This window comes from Sardina pilchardus, chromosome 23 (assembly GCF_963854185.1).
Source record: "Sardina pilchardus chromosome 23, fSarPil1.1, whole genome shotgun sequence".
Lineage (NCBI taxonomy): Eukaryota > Metazoa > Chordata > Actinopteri > Clupeiformes > Clupeidae > Sardina > Sardina pilchardus.
The window spans coordinates 4,176,114-4,201,113 of NC_085016.1; the positions used below are offsets into that span (position 1 = coordinate 4,176,114).

The 25,000-nt window shown below is 45.0% G+C and overlaps 2 protein-coding genes across 3 annotated transcripts in view; both read right to left on the reverse strand.

The window, feature by feature from the left end:
- The window catches only part of LOC134071060 (sterol 26-hydroxylase, mitochondrial), a 19,909-nt gene extending 11,200 nt beyond the window's left edge, over window positions 1-8,709 (reverse strand). The window contains exons 1-3 of the mRNA XM_062527630.1: window positions 8,344-8,709; window positions 7,123-7,313; window positions 6,116-6,315 (exon numbers count right to left, since the gene is read on the reverse strand). Of these exons, the coding sequence (XP_062383614.1) occupies window positions 6,116-6,315; window positions 7,123-7,313; window positions 8,344-8,586 (634 nt within the window). The 5' untranslated portion in view covers window positions 8,587-8,709. The remainder of the gene's footprint in view (window positions 1-6,115; window positions 6,316-7,122; window positions 7,314-8,343) is intronic.
- A 3,035-nt stretch (window positions 8,710-11,744) lies between these two features.
- Window positions 11,745-25,000, reverse strand: part of map3k2 (mitogen-activated protein kinase kinase kinase 2) — a 27,863-nt gene continuing 14,607 nt past the window's right edge. For both annotated transcript variants that reach the window (XM_062527632.1, XM_062527631.1), the window contains exons 13-17: window positions 24,813-24,961; window positions 23,201-23,332; window positions 22,351-22,480; window positions 19,068-19,245; window positions 11,745-18,856 (exon numbers count right to left, since the gene is read on the reverse strand). In XM_062527632.1, the coding sequence (XP_062383616.1) occupies window positions 18,637-18,856; window positions 19,068-19,245; window positions 22,351-22,480; window positions 23,201-23,332; window positions 24,813-24,961 (809 nt within the window). In that variant the 3' untranslated portion in view covers window positions 11,745-18,636. The remainder of the gene's footprint in view (window positions 18,857-19,067; window positions 19,246-22,350; window positions 22,481-23,200; window positions 23,333-24,812; window positions 24,962-25,000) is intronic.

Here is a 25,000-nt window from a genome sequence, read left to right on the forward strand (position 1 = left end):
ACAGACAAGTCCCGCAGGGCACTGGAGATTCTCCTAACATGGGGCCTGGTGGCTGGGCGCGCTTATGAGGAGGGTGAATTCCACGGGTGCTGGCGTCTGTTGCCTGCACGTCTCTTATCTACTGTAAGGTGTCGGGGAGAGAGAGGTCTCCTCATCGCCCTCATATCTGTCTCCTCTGACTGTTGCAGGCATGAAGAGATGCCTGACAGCAAAGTTGTTTTTCTCAACTGAGTTTTAGGCTAGTCTGATGAGGTTTAGGATTAGTCTGATGAGGGTTTTAGATTAGGCCTAAAGTCTGTTAGTGTTTTCAATGAGGCCAAACATTTGAAGATGTTTTAGATTAGACCTGAAGTTTGTCGAAGGTCTCATTTGGTCTGATCTCATTCCAATGGTGTGTCAGATTGGCTTCGAGACCAATTTGAGCCTCAGTCAACCCTGACTGAAGGATCCGGTTCATTGACAGCATAGAACGCTGGCTCTTAAATAAAAAACATTGCCCAAGTATAACAACCCTCCTATCGCCTCCCCCCACCCACTGAATTCACAGCACACAAGCTCCCACACACCCACACAAACACCCACACACCCCCACACACAGCTCATATTTCACGCAGTTCTCTGGAACTGAATGGTACTGTTTTCTCTTTGTTCTTCCTGATTGGGGTATTACACTCATGTTGCATGAGAATTCCTGTTTAGACCACATCACGCACTGCCATGCTACTGCCTGCATGAGGGAAGGAGGGAAGGAGGGAAGGAGAGTGACCACGCACGCACGCACGCACGCACACACACACACCATCACCAGCTCTGTCTACCTACACACCCAGTTTACTTCTTTATTTGGATTGACAGATAGACATGTATCATAGCACAATCCAAATTGTGTTTAGAGGAGTCTTACACGGAATTAAAAGGTCTGCCACTGAGGCCCAGATGTACTAAGAATAGCGTTCGTAACGTTTTTTGCGCCAAGGCCAACACGCAGAAAGCACACGCTATCATACTTCAGTTTACGTCCTATTTACCAATCCTGAAATTCGTTGGGTAATCTGCGCCGTTCTCCGCCCCCTAACGCAGTTTGCGAAGTACAACAACTGAGCGACACGTCAATCAGAAGCGCAGTTGAATGAAGTTAACTGATGACTGCATTAAAAGGAATCCGACGTTTAGCGATCATGACATAATACAATGCATAATGTCAACAAGCAGGAAGATAATTTAGAGCAGTAGTTCTACTCAAACTAGGCTTACTTGTGCACGTAGGCTATGGAAGATTTATCAAATCTAACAAGTAGGAAAGTTTAAGCGGATGGCGTGAAAGTGAAAGTAAACATTCGAAAAGCCACCGAAAGTTAAGGTTGCTTTTGATGTAGTACAAAGACGCAAAACTGGTGGTCTAATTAGCGATTTTGTTGTCTTTGAATGATTCTCTTATAGATGCATTTAACAGCAAATCGCATTTAACACCTGCTTTTACAAGGCGGAAATATTTAGGCGCAAAATAGACGTGCGCTTTCATGGGCAGTTTTAGTACATACAGGGGAATACATAATTAGGCGCATTTAACGCTTCTCCTCCCATCTTTTTACACGAACCTCCTACTATCAGCTGACACTCCCATAAATCCATATGCATGAGACGGAAAAGCGCAATTTGCCATTTTCAGCTCCCGCGACAGGCAGTCTGCGCCTTCACCTCATTGCGGCATGTTGATACATACCTCGCCATCTTTCTATGCGCACGTTGCGAAACAAATACGCCTGAAGTGGGCGCAAAAGCGTTAGTACATCTGCCCCTGAGTGTTCTACGGATAAAGGTGACACCTACCCCTCCAAATGAAGAGGCTCCCAATTATGCTAAATACTGAGCAGACATTTTTTATTTGCTTGGCCCTTTTCTAGAACAGTACTTTCCATCCCATATCATTACACCTTTTTCTACGTTATCCGTGGCAGTCACGACGGGTGAGAATGTTAGTGTTTGCTGCGTGCCGTGCCGGCATCAGGCCTCCGACCGCCATTCAGGGCATGAACAACAGAAGAATGAGCAGTAGTTGGCTAAACTTGCGCTCGTTCCCTGATTTGATGTCTAGATGTCTAGTCTAGGGAAGGGAAGTGAATCCCCTGATCTGTCTGCGGCTTGCTAGCCAGCCTTGCCACCTACAACAGCAAGGCAACAATGTCTGAATGTGTGAGAGAGAGTGTGAGTGTGAGTGTGTGTGTGAGTGTGTGTGTGTGTGTGTGTGTGTGGTGAGAAGTGGTGATGCTATCTTAGATCAGACTGCTAATGCAACTCAATCGCTGCTATTGTGACACTTGGTGATGCTATCTCAGACCAAACTGCTGATGCAACTCCTTCAGTGGCGAGCCATTGTGAGAAGTGGTGAGAAGTTTAGAACACACTGGTAATGCAACTCCTGTCTCCTCCACTGTGTTAATGGTCCTAGCCATGGCGCAACTGGCTGGGGCACCTGCACTGTACGCCGGGCAACCCGGGTTTGATTCCCGCCCCGTGGTCTTTTCCGGATCCCACTCCAACTCTCTCTCCCACTCACCTCCTGTCATTCTCCACTGTCCTGCCATACATTAAAAGCCCAATAAATATATATAAAAGAACAGACTGCTAACGGAACTCCTCTCTCCCTCACTGCCGCTGAAAAAAAAAGTTTGGTGCACGACAAGCCAGCGCGAGGCTGAAATCCGTCACGCGACGGAGGAATGACGTCATTTTGATGTAACATTGTCGCGCACCAGGTCGGGAACGTGGACTATAAATCAGCCTTTATTGTAGGAAGTGCTGAAAGCTACGTGATCACAGACTACAGCTACCTGCACTCACTACTCCCTTTACTCACTGATCTATAAAGAATACCTGGATAGAGCATCAAAATTCTGAAGCCTACATGGCGGCGGCCATTATGGGACCACTTGCCATAGGAATGCATAGACAGTAAAAGACAGTAAAAGAATGTTCCCGTTCTGCAACAATGGAATTGGAACACCACGCCGCCATTATGGGACCACTCGGGACAGTTCCATTGGCTTCATTGTTGATGGGTCAGCAACAATGAGATATGGACCCCAATGGGCGCGGTTACATGCACATTCATACTCGAAGTAATCATTACTCTGATTATTATCAGAACGTTGAATACTTCGGTCTACATGCAAATAAGAGAACATAAAGAAATCGAATGTCCTGATCTGATTCCATGCGCTCTGACTTGTCCTCATTGGGTAGCCTAGACCTATGTTTTCTTCAGTTTTAACGGGGAGGTTTATTATTTGGAAACTATGCAATGCTCTACGGCTTTTGAGGTCTTCAAACTTGACAGGCGCTGTACTGCCACTCACTGGTGGACAAATGATAGAACTGATCGCCACTAGTCCTTGAGCCAGACCCTCACATTTGACTGTCAGTACCTAAGGCAGTAAGTCTCCATAATAAGCCTATGGAGAGTTTCATTGCAGGTAAATAGGGTAAAACGATGATCTAATAGATATCCCCACAATACCTCTTAAGCTGATAATTTAGGCTACATTTAGGCAACACCTTTTTGCATTGTAGCCTACGTTTTCGCATGCTCGGGTTGCTCACGCAGGCGTTTACACGGTTTTCAGGCTGCATTTTATATCTGTGCCATGATCACTACACTACAACCTCTCGGACGAAAGACATGTGAAATAGGCTAGGCTATTTTAGCGAAAAGTGGACCACAACTTCATTCACAAGCAGAGCAAACAATTCAAATTAGACTGTCTGCTGAGGGGACGTTTAAATAGCCTAGGCTAACCATAGTCTTTAGGTTAAATTGCGTAGGCTATGGTAAAGTTATATTCGGACTGGTAGTCTGCCAGAAGCAGCTGGCAATGGAAGTCAATAAATAATTTCCTGAGTCCGTTTTTAGATGTTTTACTTTTGATCTGACCACAAAAATCTGTAAAACAAAGCGTTATTTGCTTCTTCGTATCGCATTCATAAATAAATAATGAAATAACAAGTCATTTGTTTTATTTTATTTTGGATTCTCGATTGAATAGCCTATCAAATGAACGAAACATACACAAACCAGAATAGAATAATCCGGTTTAAATCGGAGTATTCTGCTACATGACACATTCGTTCGGATCGAAAGAGAATAATCTAGGTCGTCTGATCGTATTTGACCAATTCTGATTTCAATCGAAGTATTCCAGTTACATGACATTTTTTAATCAGAGTAATTAAATACTCCAATTGAAATCGGAGTATTAATGTGCATGTAACCGCGCCCAATTGTTGATGGGTCAGCAACAATGAGATAGTCTAGTATCCAGGTATTCTTTATAGATCAGTGCCTTTACTGTAAGAAGTGCTGAAGGCTACGTGATCCCAGACTACAGCTACCTGCATTCACTACTACCTGACAGAGAGCCAGAGTTTCCTCACTGCCACAGCCTTACGCATGCCAGGGGGCACTCCCTCATGACAGGCACCTCCTGCTCTGTGACTCCTATTGTTTGAGGTGGTGACGCTAGCAGCTCACATCTCACACACACACACACACACACACACACACACACACACACACACACACACACACACACACACACACACACACACACACACACACACACAATCCACACACACACACACACTCAGCCTCAACTGCAGTACACATGATATAATATGATATCACACTACTACGATCACTACCCTGCGGCTGATGGTGACGCAACAGAACAGGCACTCCCTCACAACAGAGTTAAGTGCCACTACACCACAACACTCTTTGTGACTGTGGCACGCCTTTGTGACTGTGGCACGGTGACCCACTGACGCTCAAAAACAAAACTTTGGCCAGCATCCCCTGTCCACCTCACCCCAATATAGCACAGTAGATGAGTGTGACTTGAGGGGTACCCCAATATATCACAGTAGATGAGTGTGACTTGAGGGGTACCCCAATATAGAGCAGTAGATAAGAGTGACTTGACTTAACTCATTGGCTGCCAGCGATTTTCAGTGCAGAGCGCTCCATACTGCCAGACGTTTTACAGCATTTTGACTGTTTTTCCAAGATCCACCGAACGGTGAGCTTTATGACTATGTAAACACCGAAGGTACCAAATGAAAGATTAGACTCTCTTCTTTCACCAGGAAAAAACGGTTTGTTTCTATCGTTTTCCGTTCTTTAGTAATCGTCAGTAGAACATGGGTTAGTTTTGCTAAAAACACCTGTTTTTGACCAAAACATGGAGAAAACGATCTTTTTGTGAAAATCAACTTTTTAACGTTAGCGATTCAGGAGTAGCCTATGTCTACCACGATTGCACTGTTATCTCGTCAGTCTCGTCAAGGTTGCTAGGGACTCTGATGGTCGCTAAAGACTCTGAACAGGACGGTAGACTTAGCAAGCTAGCACTAGCAAAGTTGTTGTTAGTCTATATAGCAATATCCAATGTAAATGGATCATACCGTTCACGTGTTTTCCATCCTTGATGTAAGAAGTAAGCATATTTATTCCCTGCATCGCGTGCAAACTAGATCCACTGTGGTCGATCTTCATTGTTAGCTGGTTGCATGCTGGTTGCATGTCTCTGTATGTGTACTTTGCAGGCAGATACTAATCATCCAAATGGCACTGCTGTCATCTAGCGGTTGGGATCGCTAGTACAGTCTGTTTACAAGCCTGAAACTCTGCCAGATCGTTCCCAAGGTCACCCAGGAGCCCTCCCCATTGAAAAAGGCAATTGACGTCTATAGACGTCAATGGCAGTCAACGTATGTGTCTAAATTGACGTTTAAAGACGTCAATGGCAGTGAATGAGTTAAGACTGACAGTAGATGAGTGTGACCTGCTCATATGTGAGGGGGCACCCAAATGTAATGTTATGCAATGCAATGTAATACCAAGTAATGTAATGTAATGTAATGCAAAGTAATGTAATGTAATATAATGCAAAGTAATGTTATGCAATGCAATGTAATGTAATGTTATGCAATGTAATGTAATGTTATGCAATGTAATATTATGCAATGTAATGTAATGTAATGTTATGCAATGTAATGTAATGCAAAGTAATGTTATGCAATGCAATGCAACGTAATGTAAGACGCTACAGAGACTGACCTTCGAAGCCGAACTTGTAGAGCTCCGGGGCGAGGTCACAGACGGTGACGCGGTCAGGGCTGCGCAGTCGCAGCGTCTCCAGACGGGTCAGCAGGTCGCCGACCACGCCGTGGATGACCGGCACGAACTCCGTCACCTCCCGGGGCTTCAGCATCTTGGGGTTCAGCGCGCTACGCAGCCGGTACCACTCAGGGCCTGTGCTGACCGCCCACAGGGAGAGACCACGTCAGTACACACAGACACACACACACACACACACACACACACACACACACACACACCACAGCGGGTACCACTCAGGGCCTGTGCTGACCACAGGGAGAGACCACATCAGTACACAACACACACACACACACACACACACACACACACACACACACACACACACACACACACACACACACACACACACACACAGCAACACAATGCAACACAACACAGCTTTAACACAACACAATACAAGGCAACGATAATGATAATGATGGATTTCTATAAAACTGTTTATGCAAAAGAGGTAGATTGACTGAGGAGAGGAGAGAAGACGAGAAGGGAGGAGGTGAGCAAAGAGGAGATGGGAGGAGAAGACAGGAGAGAGGAAGATAGGAGAAAAGGAGAAGAGTAGAGAGGGAGAGAACAGGGGATGACCGAAGAAGAAGAGAGGAGAGAAGAGGAGAGAAGAAGAGAGGAGAGGGGAAGATACAAGAAGAAGAAAGGACAAAAGAGAAGAAAGGAAGAGGGAAAAAGGAGGTCAGAGAAGGTGAGTGGAGAGGAGAGGAACAAACAGGAGAGGAGGTGGACAGTGGAGGGAACAGTGAAGAGGAGAGAAGAAGAGAGAAGAAGAGAGGAGAGGAAGAAGAAAGGACAAAAGAGAGGAAAGGAAGAGGGAAAAAGGAGGTCAGAGGAGAGGAGAGGAGAGGAGAGGAGAGAGGAAAGGAGGTCAGAGGAGAGGAGAGGAGAGGAGAGGAGAGGAACCAGCAGGAGAGAGCAGTGGCCAGGCGAGAGCTCACTCCACGTGGAGTCCGTAGGCTTGCCCCCGCAGGTCCCGGTACTCCTTCCAGTGGGACAGCAGCGTGCGGACCGGGTAGCGTCCCTCCTGCCGGATCACCTGGGCGATGAGCTCCGGGGTCGCCACGTTCACGATGTCAAACGGCCCGAAACGGGAGCGCCAGATGGGACCGTACAGTCGCCTATGCTCCACCTGCACACACACACACACACACACACACACACACACACACACGCACGCACGCACGCACGCACGCACACACAAAACACACACATACAAACACACACACAACCACAGGAAATTAAAGGCATTCAGGAGCTGGCCTGGAAGATACCTTACTTGAAAGGCAGCGCTTATGATGGCTGTCAAGTTCACACATAACCATGAAGAACTTCTATCTGAGAGCTGACCGTGACGAAAAATGTGTCAGTTGTTCTAAATTCCTTGAGCCAAAGCCAGGTTAGTGATCTGCCAAAGAAAATTTAATATTTACGTGTCAAGTTTTCATAGTCACACCATGTTCTATTTGGGAAATGAATCATAATAATAATAAAAAACCTCACTCATTCTTAACACATTGTTCTACAGAATTGTGCAATTCTCAGGGCCTGGTTTTTCAAGAGGTAATCTAATGGAATTTCAGATAACGGATTGTACCAAATAAATGGGTTTTTGAATTTGGTAAATCGGTAAATTTGGTAATCCTGAAATTTTGTATTTGCATCAAAATTATCCAATCAAATGTTCCTTTAAAGTAACATGGATCAGGTGATCCTGGATAGCAAAACATGAGATTTCCAAATCTGGATAATTTTTTTTATATAACTGGGCTCTGAGGATTTCAAATCAAAGAAAACAAAACCCTTAAAGCCACAACAGATTAGATTACAAACATAGGATATTATTTTAGGATACTCGGTTTGAAATAATGAGCTTGGATTAAACTAGGCTACTGTTTAGGCCTATAGCCTATGTTGCTTTACAGCTGAGTAGCCTAATCAAGTCTATGCTAAAGTTTATAGACCATCTCAAGAGAATTCCATGATCAGTATCAAGGCTTCTGTTTTAACATTATCTTAATGCAGAGGAAGTAGTTTGGGATTGGGAACAAAAAAGGTCGGTCAAGCATGTTTTTTTGTTTTTTTTGTTTCTTATGTTCGCCGACGAACGAGAGAGAGAGAGAGAGAGAGAGAGAGAGAGAGAGAGAGAGAGAATGTCCTACCTGCATTGCATGGCTTTTGTCGGCGTAACCCTTCACGAATAGCCAGTACACAGTCGTTGCCAGACTGGGTCCGGGTAAGTCATCAATAGTCCTCAGCTTTACCGAAGAAGACGATTCCACGTTTAACTCTCGGGTTCCCGGCCTGGACCTCTGGACACTGTTGTCCACCGCCGACGACAGCGGGCGACAGAGACGCGTCACCCGTCTGAGCGGCGAGAGAGCGACAGACGCTGGCAGTGACATTTCTAAACCACGATTCTCCTGCTGTGTTGAACTGGCAGAGCCGCCTGCTGTAGGCTACTACGGGGGCACGCCCTCGACTCGTGAACAGTTTACTAATAGGCAGGGTGTCGAGAGCGAATTAGACATCCCTCGTTTACTTTGCAGCTTGAGGATTAGAACATACTTTGGCGGCAGCTTATAGCTTACTTCGGAGCTTTTGGGGGAAACACTGACTTCAAGTTCAATTATGTTTAGCCTACTCCTCATACATCCCTATAAATACAGTAGTTTCTTCCTCCATACGTCTGCATCTTTACTTTGGGATTTGCAGATATAACATTATTATTATTGTAATTATTATATAACATTATTTTACCTATATAAAAAAAAAATGAAACATTTATGAAAACATTCGAGTATCATTAGTTACATTTTAGTAACATTTCTACAGAAATATAGTGGTCACACAGTATCACCATCATGTTCCCAATTTCCAAATACAATGGAAGCTATTGGGGACATACACTATATTGCCAAAAGTATTGGGTCCCCTGCCTTGACGCCCATTTAAGCGGAGACCGAGAGCCAGTCTCCTCGTCCAACATCGGTGTATCACTTCACAAATATGCCCATAAACACACTCCTAAACCTTGTGGAAGGCCTTCCCAGAGGAGTTGAAGCTGTTACATCTGCAAAGTGTGGACCAACGTCATATTAAGCCCTATGGATTAAGAATAGGATGTGACTGACGTTCATATGGGGGGTCAAGGCAGGTGACCCAAAATGGTCATTTTTTCAGATGAGTTTTAAATAGACTAGTACTAGACCCTACTAGACCCTATGCAGTCTGGTTTCAAGAGTGGTCATTCTACTGAAACTGCTCTTCTATCTGTGACTGAAGCATTGAGAGTAGCTAAGTCCTCTGCTCAGTCATCAGTGTTAATTCTGTTAGATTTATCTGCAGCCTTTGATACGGTTAACCATGACATTCTCCTTTCTACACTATATGAACTGGGAATTTCTGGGAAAGCTCTTGACTGGTTCAAGTCTTACCTTAAAGGGCGTTCTTTTAGCGTGTCTTGGCAGGGACAGATATCAAAGTCTCATGACCTCACTACAGGAGTCCCCCAAGGATCAGTATTAGGGCCCCTCCTTTTCTCTATCTACACCACTTCTTTAGGTGGGATTATTCGCTCTCATGGATTTGAATATCATTGCTATGCGGACGACACTCAACTTTTCCTATCCTTCCCACCTGAGGACTCTAGTGTTTCCCATCGGATCTCTGCATGCCTGAAGGACATTTCAATCTGGATGAAGGATCAGCACCTTCAGCTTAATCTTTCCAAAACTGAGCTCTTGGTGTTTCCAGCAAAAACAGCTATTCCCCAACAGATCAATATCCAGCTTGATTCATCCTCACTGACTCCAACCAGATCGGCACGTAACTTGGGTGTCATAATTGATGACCAACTTACTTTCTCTGAGCATGTTGCCTCAATTGCAAAGTCATGTCGGTATACCCTGTACAACATTAGGAAGATCAGACCTTATCTGACACAAGATTCCACTCAGCTTCTTGTACAGGCAATGGTTATCTCCAAGCTGGACTACTGTAATTCTCTGTTAGCTGGCCTACCTGCTTGTGTATTAAGACCACTACAGTTGATTCAGAATGCTGCAGCACGACTGGTCTTCAATCAGCCAAAGAGGACACATGTAACCCCTCTCCTAGTTACTCTCCACTGGCTCCCTATAGTAGCCAGAATTAAATTTAAATCTCTCACTCTGGCCTATAGGACACTGACTGGATCTGCTCCCAGCTACTTCAGTTCTTTAATCACGATGTACATTCCCAACCGCCCATTGCGATCTTCTGAGGAGCGTCTGTTATGTCGACCAACCATACATGCTAGGTCAAATTGTAGATCCTATTCTTCAGTGGTTCCATGTTGGTGGAATGAGTTGCCCAGTGCTCTCCGTTCGAGCAACAGCTTTGGATCTTTTAAGAGGGGTCTTAAGGCATATTTATTTAATATGCACTTAGTCCTTTGAGTTTGTGATGTGTTATGGTTTGTATAATAGTATTGTTTTGTTATAATTTGTCTATTGTTAGAATTTGAAATTTATTTTGCTATTGTCCTTAAATTTAGCCATACCATGCTTTAGTTATTATTATCATATATAATTAACTGAGTGACTTATTTGATTGCTATTCTCATTTCACTGTTTTATTTCTCATTAGGTTAGTGCTTAAAATTATTGTTCTACTGATAATATTACTATTCTCCCTAGTTTGTAATTGTTCACTGTTAATTTAATTTGTATTGTTATTTATTTGTATGTCGCTTTGGACAAAGGCGTCTGCTAAATAACCATAGCCATAGCCATAGCCATAGCCATAGCCATAGCCATAAATGAAAGAATAGAATAGAATATATACTTTTTTGATCCCGTGAGGGAAATTTGTTTCTCTGCATTTAGCCCAATTTTAACCGAATTAGTGAACATACACAGCACACAGTGAACACACAGTGAGGTGAATCACACACTAACCCAGAGTAGTGAGCTGCCTGCCCAACCAGCGGCGCTCGAGGAGCAGTGAGGGGTTTGGTACCTTGCTCAAGGGCACTTCAGCCGTGGACTGGTCGGGGATCGACAAGTCTGTATAATGTCACATTTGTTGATTTGTGAACCAATCAACAATAAAACATCAGATTGTGAATCATCAGTCCTCTCCCTACCCAGCCTGATGGGTAGTCATGGATAGTATGGAATGTTATGGACTTCCCATCTTTCCAATATGCTGAAGAAGATTTTACGCAGAGCTTTCTCATACAGTACACTACATGAAAACACATCATACCATTTCACCAGATTTGAACATGTTGAGGCCAGAAGACATGGCCGTCATCTACCATGTCAAATTATCAATACATGTCCGAGAGATAATATACATGTCTGCTAATTTATAAAAATATGCAAATTCTCTTATTAACTATGAGTGATAGAAAAATTCCCCGATCGGAAATGGATTCTGCGTGGAAAAGTACTATAGAATCAACTGAGAAAAGGTTGGTGGCGCCCTCGCTCAGATCATTGTAGGTTTTGACCTGTCGACTGAACGTCTTCCGCCTTGATTCAAGTCACAGCAAAACGACCACACAGCAGATGAAATAAATACCTTTTTTTTTTTATTATTTTCATCGTCATAATTATTATCAACAATTTGCAAAGTGCCAGCCTCCATGGCTCGTAGCCTACATGATGTCGCCCATTCTATGGAATGCTCCTAAAGTCGACCTGCTCAAGGTGTAGTCTCCTCTCACCATCATGCATTAAATCTCGGGTTTAAAAAAGAAAAAGACAACAAATAAAAAATATATATATTAAAAAAAATATGTGTAGCACTGATATACAGATTTGATATAAACAGGCGTATTGGTCACAAACCAAAAAGATTTTCTTCTTTTCTAAACATGGCTTCTTGTACAATAGACAAAGAGAGAGGACAAACGTGTGGGCTATAGTTGGTTTTTTTTGTTGTTTTTGTACCAGATACGTGTAGTTCTTTTCTCTTTTTAGAAAAAAAAAGAAAAATTACATTTCAAATTTCTACAATTGTACATTTTTTAACCTTTCCTTTGTTTAGTATAATCATCATACAGTCTGAATGCGCAAGGCATTGAGGGCGCAGTGTCCAAGGCCAACAAAATAAAAGTAAAACAAATGCTCATTCCCTCGCTCTCTCTCTCTCTCACACACACACACACACACACACACACACACACACACACACACACACACACACGCTGAAGGACGCTGGAGTGGCAGCCATGGCACATATTCACTGGACCGTTCTGGCAAGAGGGCCGGGGGGGGGGGGGAGGCCAACTGTTCAAGTCCAGTCAGACACACACACACACACACACACACACACACACACACACACACACACACACAGGGGGCTTTGAAAATGGCGGACTCTTTTTCAACCATAAGCCAGCACCAGTCCTGCTATTTCACTCGTACTCAGACAAACCCAGACTGTCTGTATGCACTCCCTCTGCACTTAGGCCCAGGGGAGCGGGGTGTTACAGGCAGCAGCGTAAGAGTGACACCTAGTGGAAAAATACAGGCATAGCGTTCCAGCAAGCTGCCCCAGGAAGCTGCAAGACTGCTCTCACTTGCACTCCAAGAAAAGGATTTTTTTTTTTGATTTTTTTAAATCAATCCTTATTTTTCTTTTTTTCCCCCTATTCATTTTAACCACAAGCAAAGGAATACAAAACCACACATACACACATTCTCTCAAGCACATATACACACACACACACTCAAACTCACTCCACTCACTCACACACCATGTGCCAAGCATTCAATTTGCAAAAGTATTAAAATCAGTGTACAAATGGCCCACTCGGCCAGTCGCTCGACCGTGGTTCTGGTCCGGCCCGGCTCCGGTGCGGAGGCGGCCCCAGGTTCCGCTTTGGCCTGGGCATGGTTTCAAAAAATGTGCAAACAGTTCAACATCAAAAGTAAAAGGACCGTACAAACACAGACACTAACGTCACTACACTCTGCAGAGAGCAAGTCCGTACAACGAGAAACCTTTAAGGTGTCTCAGCACAACGAAATATGCATTCCACCTCTTGGATCAGAGTCACAGTACTCTTCTGTTTTCCAAACGGGGGGAGACCAAGCACCCATCAACATGTCCAGCCAAATCCAAGTGAAAAGCTTCTTTGTTTTTTTTTTTCAGTCATACAGGCATGCATCAGATTTCAGTGGGGAAGAATTCCCTCCACTGTGACTCGTCATGACAACCAGCACAAGCAATCACCGTGGTTACCAACCCTATAGTTGAAGATCTAGCTGAGCCATGGCCTCTCGGCCATTACCCTTTAGCCCAATAGCCAAGAGCTCCACAGCCATCTGCTGCAACCGCAGGCAACCCTACCCCGCTCAACTAGCCAATAGCAGTGCTGTTTACTGATGGCTCACTCCTTTAGCCAATAGCAGTGCTGTTTACTGATGGTTCACTCCATTAGCCAATAACAGTGCTGCTTACTGTTGCTTCATTTGACAGCCATCTGCAACTGCAAGCACGTTTTCTCTTTGGCAACACAACTGACTTGACATCCCAGAGGTCAATCTGAGGTCAATCCCGCTAACGGCAGCCTGGATCTGTCCCAGAATGCACCTCTGCCCGGGACCAGAAAGCCAGAGTAGGATCAGAACATTCCCCCAGTCATAGACGAAATGGTCACCAGGTTACGGACCTAAACAAACGGGCACGAACTCGACTGCTGATAGGGTAAGCAGCTCTTACTTCCACTGGTCACGTGACATGAATATTTGCATAAAATAGACTTTAGGCCTATTTCCTCCCCGCCTCCCTAGTTGCTGCTGATACAGCGGCTAAATTGCTAACTCTCATTGGAAATGAACAGAGGCTAGCTGGTTGAGTTGTCTCTCTCCTATGATCTTCTGCTATGGCGGCCAGGTGCAAGGCACGAGTGAGTATGCGCCACCAACTGCACCAGCGTAGGACACGGAGGGTCGATGGGAAGGCAGGTGATAGTGAGGTACTGCCAATCGAGTGCCAGTGTGCTACCACCACCGCCGCCGCCATTGACCTCTGAACTTAGCCAACTAAACCAACGTCAGAGGTCTTTTGCTACCACTCTGGCGGGAGGCTGAGTCTGTCACCAAAGACCCGTATGCACGCACACTAGCCAACAACCGTATGAGCAACGCAGGACGGCTATACAATCCAGATCCATGCCGCTGTTACTTAATTAGTTCATTCGTTCACTTTAATTAGACGTGACCAGTAAGAGATGGTTATTGTGTATGAGCCATTGAGGTATTATGTAGAACTGGAGGGAGGAAGTAACATCCCCATTCATTTCAATGAATCCGTGCTAGGCTAGCTGCTTTAGCCAAAGAAAGATCGAAATTCACCGCAACCATCTTTTTTCAAAATGGTGTCTCACGGGGCTCGTTTGCAGGTCAATCCCTGCAGTGTCCAGCACTGGTGTGAACTAGCCTCGACCTTCAGCACTCGTGTGAACTAGCCTCGACCTTCAGCACTCGTGTGACCTGGCCTTGACCTTCAGTGAGCACAAAGTGGTGAAGTGAGGCGTGGAGCTGCATTCAGCTTAAGCCCTCAGTCCACACAGGGAGTTTGTGTGTGTGGGGTGTCAAGGTGCGGCTGGAAATGTGTGTTAACAGCAGAGACAACTGCACTAGGAGAGAAGCCCAGGATCGTCAGCAGAATATCTGCCACAGGCCTCAGAGTACAATCAGAACCGCAGGAGTGGGTCACATTCCCAACACTATTCTGGTACCAGTGGTTTCCGTACACTGCGTCAAGATCACAGAAGGTGGGGGGACGTCATTTAATTGGACTGTGGAGCTCAAACATCAACCAACTTCTGCCAGGATCTCAGAATCTCAGGCTCTTAAAGGAACATGGCACCTTTTTGAGAAATTAGCTTATCCACCCCGCAGCTAGATAAGAGGATACATACCCCTCTGGAAGTATGTTACACTAGTTAGCCTATAGCTAACCCTTTTAGCTAACTACAGGCTAACTGGTATAAGCCACTTCCAGTGAGCTATGCTAAGCTAACGCTGTCAGACACGGTTAATGGACACACAGAGAATGAACTCAAGTCAGCTAATTTCACAAAAAGTTAGCGTGTTCCTTTTCCGAAGTAGCGCCCCCTACAGTACGCTCGGCTTGTGGAGACTACAGCGGGTGACGGCTGGAGAGTGGCTGAAGAGTGCCATGATGGATGGCGCTAAAGGCTGCTAAGCTGGCACTGGACCGCTACGGGCATGACTGCTCTTGCTGCCGTTGGCGAAGCGTGACACTAGGCTGGCATACAAACCCGCGCCCAGAACAGTCACAGAGGTGAAGGGCAGTCTGGAGAACAAACTGGGCCCTTTTTTTTCGACAAATAACGAATATTCGTTGGGCTGAAACCTCAGGAGTCGTTGAATGTTGGTGTGTTTGGGTGTATGAGAGCAAGGGAAGGGAAGGAAACCCATGGGAGTGTATTTCAGGCAAAAAAAAAGAAAGAAAGAAAACAAGAAAAGGAAAAAAAAAGACAAAGCAACTACAAAGAGCCAGGTTTCAGACGCTGTAAAAACTAGCTTCCAGTCTGAAGGCATTGAGTTTATATAGCACTGTGGTGTAGTCTGACTAAAATCAGAGGGCGACGGAGAGAGCAGGCGTAGAGAACGATCAAGCGCCGGTAAGCACAGGCAGTTCCTCAGCCGTCCACTCAGGAGAACCAAAGCACCATCCCATGAACTGTGAAGTCTACTGACATATTGAAGTACAGTAAGTATTGAGAAGAGACCTAAGAGTACCAAGGTACAGATAAACATCGTAAAAGTACACAGAAGTATTTGAAGTACCGTTGAGTATTTGTGAAGTCTACTGAAGTAAAGATGTCTTGAGTTGAGTATTGTTGAGTCTATAGAATTACAGGTTGTAATGTGACAAGAGTTGTGAAACCACCTGAAGTGCTATCAAGCTAAAGTCCTGTACAAAGTCCTAACGGAAAGTGCTGAGGAAGAAAGAGGCGCTATGAAGGCCCACACATTCTGTCGGTTCTAAGAGTCTTCGGAACAGAACACGGAACAGGGTACCATGAAGTGGGGGGGGGGGGGGGGGGTGAAGAATTATTGAGTGGACTGACATTTTGTACCCTATGGAAAGCCTCTCTTCTTCTTTGTTAAAAGTACCTGATGTGAGCGTTCAAGCTAGCTAACGCTAACGGCTAATACAGCACTCTATGAGAACGTACCAGTCCTAAGATGACCTACTCAGGACAGAGAGACCTGAAGGGTCCAGGCTATTATGGGTGGGTGGGGGGGGTTGGGGTGGGGGATGTGGAAGGCGGTGGGGAGAGAGAGAGAATACGACAGGGAAGGGTAGCAAGAGAGAGGAGGAAAGGAAGGAAAGGAAAAGGAGAAGAAGTGTTGCTCCACAGACAGACACCAGCTGTTAGCGCAAGGCTGCAAACACAAGCACCAAACCTGGATGGGCAGTCAGTCGGCTGCCATGGGGTTCTTTTCACTTTGGTGTGTTCTCCTCGTCTTTCCCTCAGCCATGCCTGTAGCCTCACTGACCTGAGATCAGGACAAGAAGCAGTACAGAGATAGGCAGCTAGGGGGCGTTACAGCTGACCTGGGAACAGGGGGTGGAGGTGAAACCACACAGGCTTTAGGACCCAGAGGGAGGAAAAACAGCTTCTCTGTCTGCAGATACGTTTCTAAACTGTCTTCAGGTGAATACTAGCAGACTGTGTGTGAGTGTGTGTGTGTGTGTGTGTGTGGTAAGGAGCACCACTTCTGAAGAGAGAAGGGACAGCTTTACAGGCAGCCAGCTCTGCAGTGCAGAGAGAGGGCTGATCGACTACTTTCATTAGGTGAACTGAACTAATGAGCAAAGACTGCACATCTGTGGTTAACAAACTGATCCTGACACAGCCACAGTTAAATTTGAGCAAGTCGAGAAGAAAAGAAGTGTCAAAGAGTGAGAGAGAAAAAGAGATCCACATTCCTAGAAAGGCACCCGGTAAAGAGTGAGAGTGCGAGAAGGCTCGGGTGGGGTGGGGGTAGGATGGGGGATGGAGGGCGGGGGGGGGGGGTGGGGGTTGGTGCGGGGTAACGGTGCAAAACAGAAACCCTGACAGCACAAGAAAGGACACTGACTGGTAACTAGGAAACGGCATTTCAAAGAGAGAAAGTCCAGCAGATTCATTGGGTTGTTTACAGCATTGTGAGATATACTACAGTAAAAGCAGTCTGAAAAGAAAGAGAAGGTGTGTGCGCATGTCTGTATGTATGTTTGTATGTTGTATGTATGTATGTATGCATGCTTGTAAGCATGTATGTATGTATGCATGTTTCAATCAGTCTTCGTTATGTCTATTAATGTTCATGCTTTGCATTTATGTACCAAAGTATGTTTAAGTATGTTGGTATTTGCGCACTTGTGTGCATGCATGTACCTGGGTATGTGTGTGTGCATCTACTTGGGTGTGTGTGTGTGTGTGTGTGTATGTTTGTACCTGGGTATGTGTGTGTGTATGCATGTACCTGGATATGCATGAGTGTGTGTGGGTATGCAGGTGTGCATATGTGTTTATGTGTGTGTATGTATGTATGTGTGTGTGTGTGTGTGTGTGTGTGTGTGTGTGTGTGTGTGTGTGTGTGAGTCAAAGACTGTGCAAAAGCGGGAGAGCTTGAGGAGCTGAACTAAGCGAGTGGGAGTTTTTCTCCATACCCTGTGGTCTGTGTTGTTCGTTGGTGTTTGTTTGTCTGTCTGTCTGTCTGTCTGTCTGTTTGTTTGTTTTCATGAGAGAACAGTGTGTGTGTGTGTGTGTGTGTGTGTGTGTGTGTGTTGTGTTTAGCAGCGTGGTGAGGCCCCAGTGGAGCTCTGGGGCTGGCGATACATTCTGGAACGGGTCCGGAGCACATCCATCCCGCCGGCTGTAAACACACGCGGCGCGGAACACGGAACCTCACCGGATCTCCTCAGAACTCACGACTCTCTCCGACAATCCGACCTCCGACCTCCTTCTTCTCGTCGTCGTCCACAAGTAAAAAAAAGTCAAATACAAAGAGTCGGAACTTCGACAAGTCTCCGCGTCGAAAACATCCGACAGTCTCTGAGCTCTCAGGCCCAATGGGAAATTAAGGTGCAACGTTTTCAGAATCTAAACACAAACAAAAACAAAAACAACAACAACAACAACAAACAACAACAAAAAAAAAGCCCCGCCCCAAATCTTCGCCATCTTGCAAAAGACGAAAAAACACAGGGGCGTGGCCCTGTCCTCTGCAGCCACTCCCATTTTTCCTCTCTGGTCCAATCAGGAGTGCTGGTAGAGGTAGGGGCGGAGCTGACAGACACTTGGGGGCGGTAGCTGATAGGCCAGAGGGAGTTGGGGGGCGGGACTATGGAGGGGTGGGGGTTCGGGGGGGGGGGGTGAGAACATAGTTCTGGAGTGGGGTGGGGGGGTTTGGGGTTTGGGGGGGGGGGGGGTTCTAGTGAACAAAGATGTGTCTCAGTAGGTCCTCGGCGGCGGGTCTCTGCTTGGTCTCCACAAAGATGCGCTTCAGGAAGTCTCTGCAGTGGTCTGACACGTGTCCCGGCAGCGCCGGATTGGTCGGCTGCGTGGCGATCTTAAAGATGGCCGCCATCGCCTCGAACTCCGCCCACGGCGGCCGCTCCGTCAGCATCTCCACCACCGTGCAGCCCACGCTCCTGTTGGCACGGCAACGGAAGAGGGGTCAGCAAGGTCAAGGATGACGAGCAGAGATGACGTGAATGATAGAGCGCGATTCAGCAGGAGGATCACAATATGATAATCAATCAATTAACAACACCTACAGTATATTTATGTATAAATATATACATACATATACATGCATAAACATACATACATACGTATAAAAAAATACTTTGTGAAACTCACCAGATGTCCGCTTTCCGTCCGTATCCCTCCCCGCTGATGACCTCCGGACTCATCCAGTACGGCGTTCCAGTCACGGACTTGATTCCCGTCCCCGAGAGACAGATCGTCTGTAGACGCCGACTTGCGCCGAAGTCCCCCAGCTTCACGTTACCGGCTGAATCACGTAGGATGTTGGCCCCTATGATGGTGTTTGTGGGTATGGGAGAGAGATAGGAGGGAGACAGACAGACAGAGAGAGAGAGAGAGAGAGAGAGAGAGAGAGAGAGAGAGAGAGAGATCAGCATGTCCTGATATAAGCACAACATTTATATAACAATATTCTTGGCTACCCAACACAAAAATAGTCATAGATACTGACACCTAATATCGCATTGTCCGATAGTTTCACTAGGTGGAAAGAGGCAACACTTACCGCTTTGTGTGGACTCCTGTTTTCTGATACTGAGTGGCCGACAATACATTATCCCTTACATTGTAACAGTAATATTAATTAATTACAATTAATTAATAATTGTATAGTATTACTGATATACAGTTACGAACAGTAATGGTACTACATAGTAGGTGAATTTAATCAGATTGCACTGTTGCACTGTTGGACTTATTTGCACTACCAACTTGACACACACCTCATACTGGATCGCAGCACCAATCCTCAGTACATTCATGCACATCTTTATCTATAGTATTTTACTGCTCCTTTAGTCATGTTGATTGGTTGACTTGCCTTGTATTTTCCTGTTTACATTGTAATGTATGTTGTGTGTGGTGTCTGCTGGTGGTGTATGTTGTGTGTGGTGGCTGCTGGGACCTTGAATTTCCCCTTGGGGATCAATAAAGTATCTATCTATCTATCTATCTATCTATCTATCTATCTATCTATCTATCTATCAATAGAATAGTAGTAATGTACAGGTCACACTGACAGACACGCTATTTTCACCTTCAGAACGTGAGCTGAGTATTCCAAAGTGGTGAGTGTTAAAAACATGCCAGGAAAAGGCAGAAATGATGTTGCTATATGTTATATTTAGCTAAATGGCTAGCTCCCTGATTTATCCATGGCAGGCAGCTAAGCAACGTTGAGAGAGAGAGAGAGAGAGAGAAAAAACGCAACCTCAAAAGATGAACTATTTTGAACTATCGGCGCTTCACGTTGTTTGGAAGCCTTGTCCTTTTTGTCTGGTTGCTTTTAGCAATTGCAGGTGCGTAGCAACACTGCAGTCGTGCCGTTCCATAGGGAACCAATTACATTTGACCACCTGGAGGTGAAAAACGTGTGTGAACCCCGCTAATTATATAGTAGCATAGCCCCCCCAACACACACACGCCAACACCCCCATACCAACACTCACATACAATTAAGAGTCATTGCACGAGAAAACCAGGCAGAACGAGCAGGAGGTGGGAAGAAGGGGGTCGGCCAAATCGGCTCATACTTTGTATATGTGATAAGTATGTGGAACTATGAACAGCCATATACTTAAAACCCTCCAGCTCTTTTTTGTTATGGAGTTCTGGGACCCGTCTCAGAGACCCTCAAAAATCCAACAATTCATGGATGAAAATGACTGAAATTGCCATTTCTACCCTGACTATCCTGATAAAGATATGAACACGAGCTTTATGTTTCCATAGAGCTTAGGTAGAATAGTTTTAAAGACCAAAAGGTGCACTAGGGGGTTATCTGCACCACTGAAAGCAGAATTTTCATCCCTCTAAAATTGGTCATTTTTAGGAGGCATTATCTCACATTCCCAGTGGCTTTGGTGGATGGTTTTACTGTTGCTGGACAGAGGAACATCTTCTGATTCAAAAACAATGGTCGTCTAATTGGGCCACACATAATGTGCGCCGTGCCAGGAGGGTCTTTCCGGTATTTTTTCGAATTTTGGAGTATAATAAACCAGGTAATAATATCTCACTATAGGGTAATTTATGGTCAATTTTTGTGTCACTGTATGACAAATTGTTAAAGAAAGCTTTAATTAACTAGAAAAGCACTCAAAGAGTGCAGACCTCTGCATGCATTGATGCTCTTGGTTGTCATACATTTGAAACTAGACTATTCAGATCGTCACCGAGTGGCCATACCATGCCATTACATCGCAAACATCTGGCATTAAATCTGTTTGTGATGTAATGCCATGGTATGGCCATGTGATGGCGATCTCAATATGGTTTATCATAGGCCAAAACACGACAAATTCTGCTAAAGACCCTCCTGGCACGGCACACATTATGTGTGGCCCAATTAGACGACAATTGTTTTTGAATCAGTAGATGTTCCTTTCTCCAGCAACAGTAAAACCATCCACCAAAGCCACTGCGAATACGAGATAATGCTTCTTAAAAATGACCGAAATTTAGAGGGGGGGACACTCTGCTTTCAGTGGTGTAGATAACCCCTCGGTGCACCTTTTGGTCTTTAAAACTATGCTACCTAGGCTCTATGGAAATATAAAGCTTATGTTCATATCTTTATCAGGATAATCAGGGTAGAAATGGCAATTTCAGTCATTTTCAGCCATGAATTGTTGGATTTTTGAGGGTCTCTGAGAGGGGTCCCAGAACTCCATAACAAAAAACAGCTGGAGGGTTTTAAGTATATGGCTGTTCATAGTTCCACATACTTATCACATATACAAAGTATGAGCCGATTTGGCCGACCCCCTTCTTCCCACCTCTGCCTGGTTTTCTCATGCAATGACTCTTAATATATCTTTTTAATTACTGCTACTTAATCATGTGGTAACTGATAAAGCCTTTCATGAATCATAATAAACCTGAACTTGAGACTTGAGACTTGAACTTGAACTTGAGTTGCTGGTGGTAACTGTAACAGCAATAGTAATAGTATAGTAATAATAATAATAATAATAATAATGATAATATAATACAATAGTTTAGTAGTACTGTAGTATATAACAGCATAGGCGTACAACTGTGAGTAATACTGTAAGTACAATCATTTCCTGTGTATTAGCCACACTGTGTATAAGCCGCAGGGCAGTGTTTAATTCAAGTAAAAAAATTAACAAAACCAAATTAATACCATATTGACTGCCCCGTGTATTAATCCATTAGCTGAACACCTTTAGCAAGATCAATGTTCCGGCTAATAGGGAAACTACGGCAACACTGTAGGTGATGCAGGGCTACGTGGGTCACCTTTGATGTCTCTGTGGACGATCATGTTACTGTGGAGATAGGACCTGTGTGTGTGTGTGTGTGTGTGTGTGTGTGTGTGTGTGTGTGTGTGTGTGTGTGTGTGTGCTCTCACCTTTGATGTCTCTGTGGACGATCATGTTGCTATGGAGATAGGACACGCCCTCCAGGATCTGCCGTGTGTATTTGCGCGTCACGTTCTCCGTCAGGGCTCCGTACGCCTTCAGCTGGTCCTTAATGGAACCCTGAGAACACCAGAGAGGAACGTTAGCATTAACACAAGTGAACAAGTGTGTGTGTGTGTGTTCCTTAATGGAACCCTGAGAACACCAGAGAGGAACGTTAGCATTAACACAAGTGAACAAGTGTGTGTGTGTGTGTTCCTTAATGGAACCCTGAGAACACCAGAGAGGAACGTTAGCATTAACACAAGTGAACAAGTGTGTGTGTGAGTGTGCGTGTGCGTGTATATACAGTACGTGTGTGTTCACCCCTAGCATGTACTCCATAAAGATGGAGAGTGTCCTCTCGTGTGTGTGTGTATGTGTGTGTTCACCCCTGGCATGTACTCCATGAAGATGGAGAGTGTCCTCTCGTGTGTGTGTGTGTGTGTGTGTGTGTGTGTGTGTGTGTGTGTTCACCCCTGGCATGTACTCCATGAAGATGGAGAGGGTCCTCTTGTGTGTGTGTGTGTGTGTGTGTGTGTGTGTGTGTGTGTGTGTGTGTGTGTGTGTGTGAGAGAGTGTGCTCACCCCTGGCATGTACTCCATGAAGATGGAGAGTGTCCTCTCGTGTCTATGTGTGTATGTGTGTGTGTTCACCCCAGGCATATACTCCATGAAGATGGAGAGTGTCCTCTCGTGTGTGTGTGTGTGTGTGTGCTCACCCCTGGCATGTACTCCATGAAGATGGAGAGTGTCCTCTCGTGTGTGTGTGTGTGTGTGTGTGTGTGTGTGTGTGCTCACCCCTGGCATGTACTCCATGAAGATGGAGAGTGTCCTCTCGTGTGTGTCTCGTAGGCAGCCGTAGTACTGGACGATCCTCTCATGGAACAGATTCTTCAGGAGCTGAATTTCCCACTCTAGAGCACTCACCTCCTGAAAACACACACACAGGCAAGTTTGAACGCAACAATTCTACACATTCTCAACACACATCTTACCATGGTGTGGTTCACAGGACACGTATACAAAACCACACACACTCACATACATATATACACTAGGGCTATCAAACAATTAATTGTTTTTTTAAGCGTGATTAATTGCTGAATTTCTATATTTAATCGCGTATTTAATCACATATTTTATTGTATGATTAATTACATGTTTTTGCATTTCAGAACTTTCCAGAAGCCCTTAAAGGGATAATCCGGAGTGAAATGCAGTTTAGATCAATTTTTCGGACTATTGGGAGTACATACGTTGAGTTGACACCAAAATCATGTCATTCGGATGTATTTTGAGAAAGTTCGAGCTACCGTTTTTAGCCAAAACTCGTTAGCCTGGAAGTGACCGGGGCAAGTCCTTTTGCCGCTACAAAACGCTATTTTTATACCTCTTCTACTGTTCCAACCAACACTACACTTACGTGGTAGTGAGTAGAGGGTCCCTAAAGCCAAACCGAAGTATCCCCACGTCTTTATGTGGTCGGATAGAGAGTCCAGAATGAATTTAATCGAGTCCGTACCTTTCCGGAAATGTTATTAAAATGTTGTTAACAGGTTGCTAGCTGCAGCAGCGACATTTCCGGAAAGGTACTGACTCGATTAAATTCATTCTGGACTCTCTATCCGACCACATAAAGACGTGGGGATACTTCGGTTTGGCTTTAGTGACCCTCTACTCACTACCACGTAAGTGTAGTGTTGGTTGGAACTGTAGAAGAGGTATAAAATAGCGTTTTGTAGCGGCGAAAGGACTTGCCCCGGTCACTTCCAGGCTAACGAGTTTTGGCTAAAAACGGTAGCTCGAACTTTCTCAAAATACATCCGAATGACATGATTTTGGTGTCAACTCAACGTATGTACTCCCAATAGTCCGAAAAATTGATCTAAACTGCATTTCACTCCGGATTATCCCTTTAATGTCAATGTAAAGCCATTTTAATCAAATGAACACAAAGAAGGCTACTTTGTAAGAAAGGTTCAAAACCGTTGATTACAGAACATGTGATGGTGTGAAATAAAACATCTTTGGCGGCACACGATTAATGCAATTAAAAAAAAAAAAAAAAAAAACATGTTATGCTTGGTCCTTAATCTCATCGTGATTAATGCGACTAACTATGACGGCCCTAATACACACCCACACACACACATACGTGTGTTTGTGCACAGCATACACACAAACAGGTATTTCACTTCTCTGGAAACCCCAGCATTCATTCACACTAGGAAGGTGTTCTAGGAAGTAACAGTATCATTGTTACATTGTAATTGGTCATCGTGTTTTCATCATATTTCCTGAAAAGAATCATGACCCACACACACACACACACACACACACACACACACACACGATGTAACAGGACATACTGTATGCAACTTCAAGCCTGAAACACAAACACACTCCTCACCTTGCTGGTCTCGGGGCTGTCGGGGTCGAACTGCACCTGCTTGACGGCGAGCTCTCGTCCGGTGTCTGCGTCGTAGCAGAGGAAGACGCGGCCGAACGCACCCTGACCCAACAGCTTCCCCAGGCGCCAGTTAGTGGGGGCACGCGGAGCTAAACACACACACACACACACACACACACACACACACA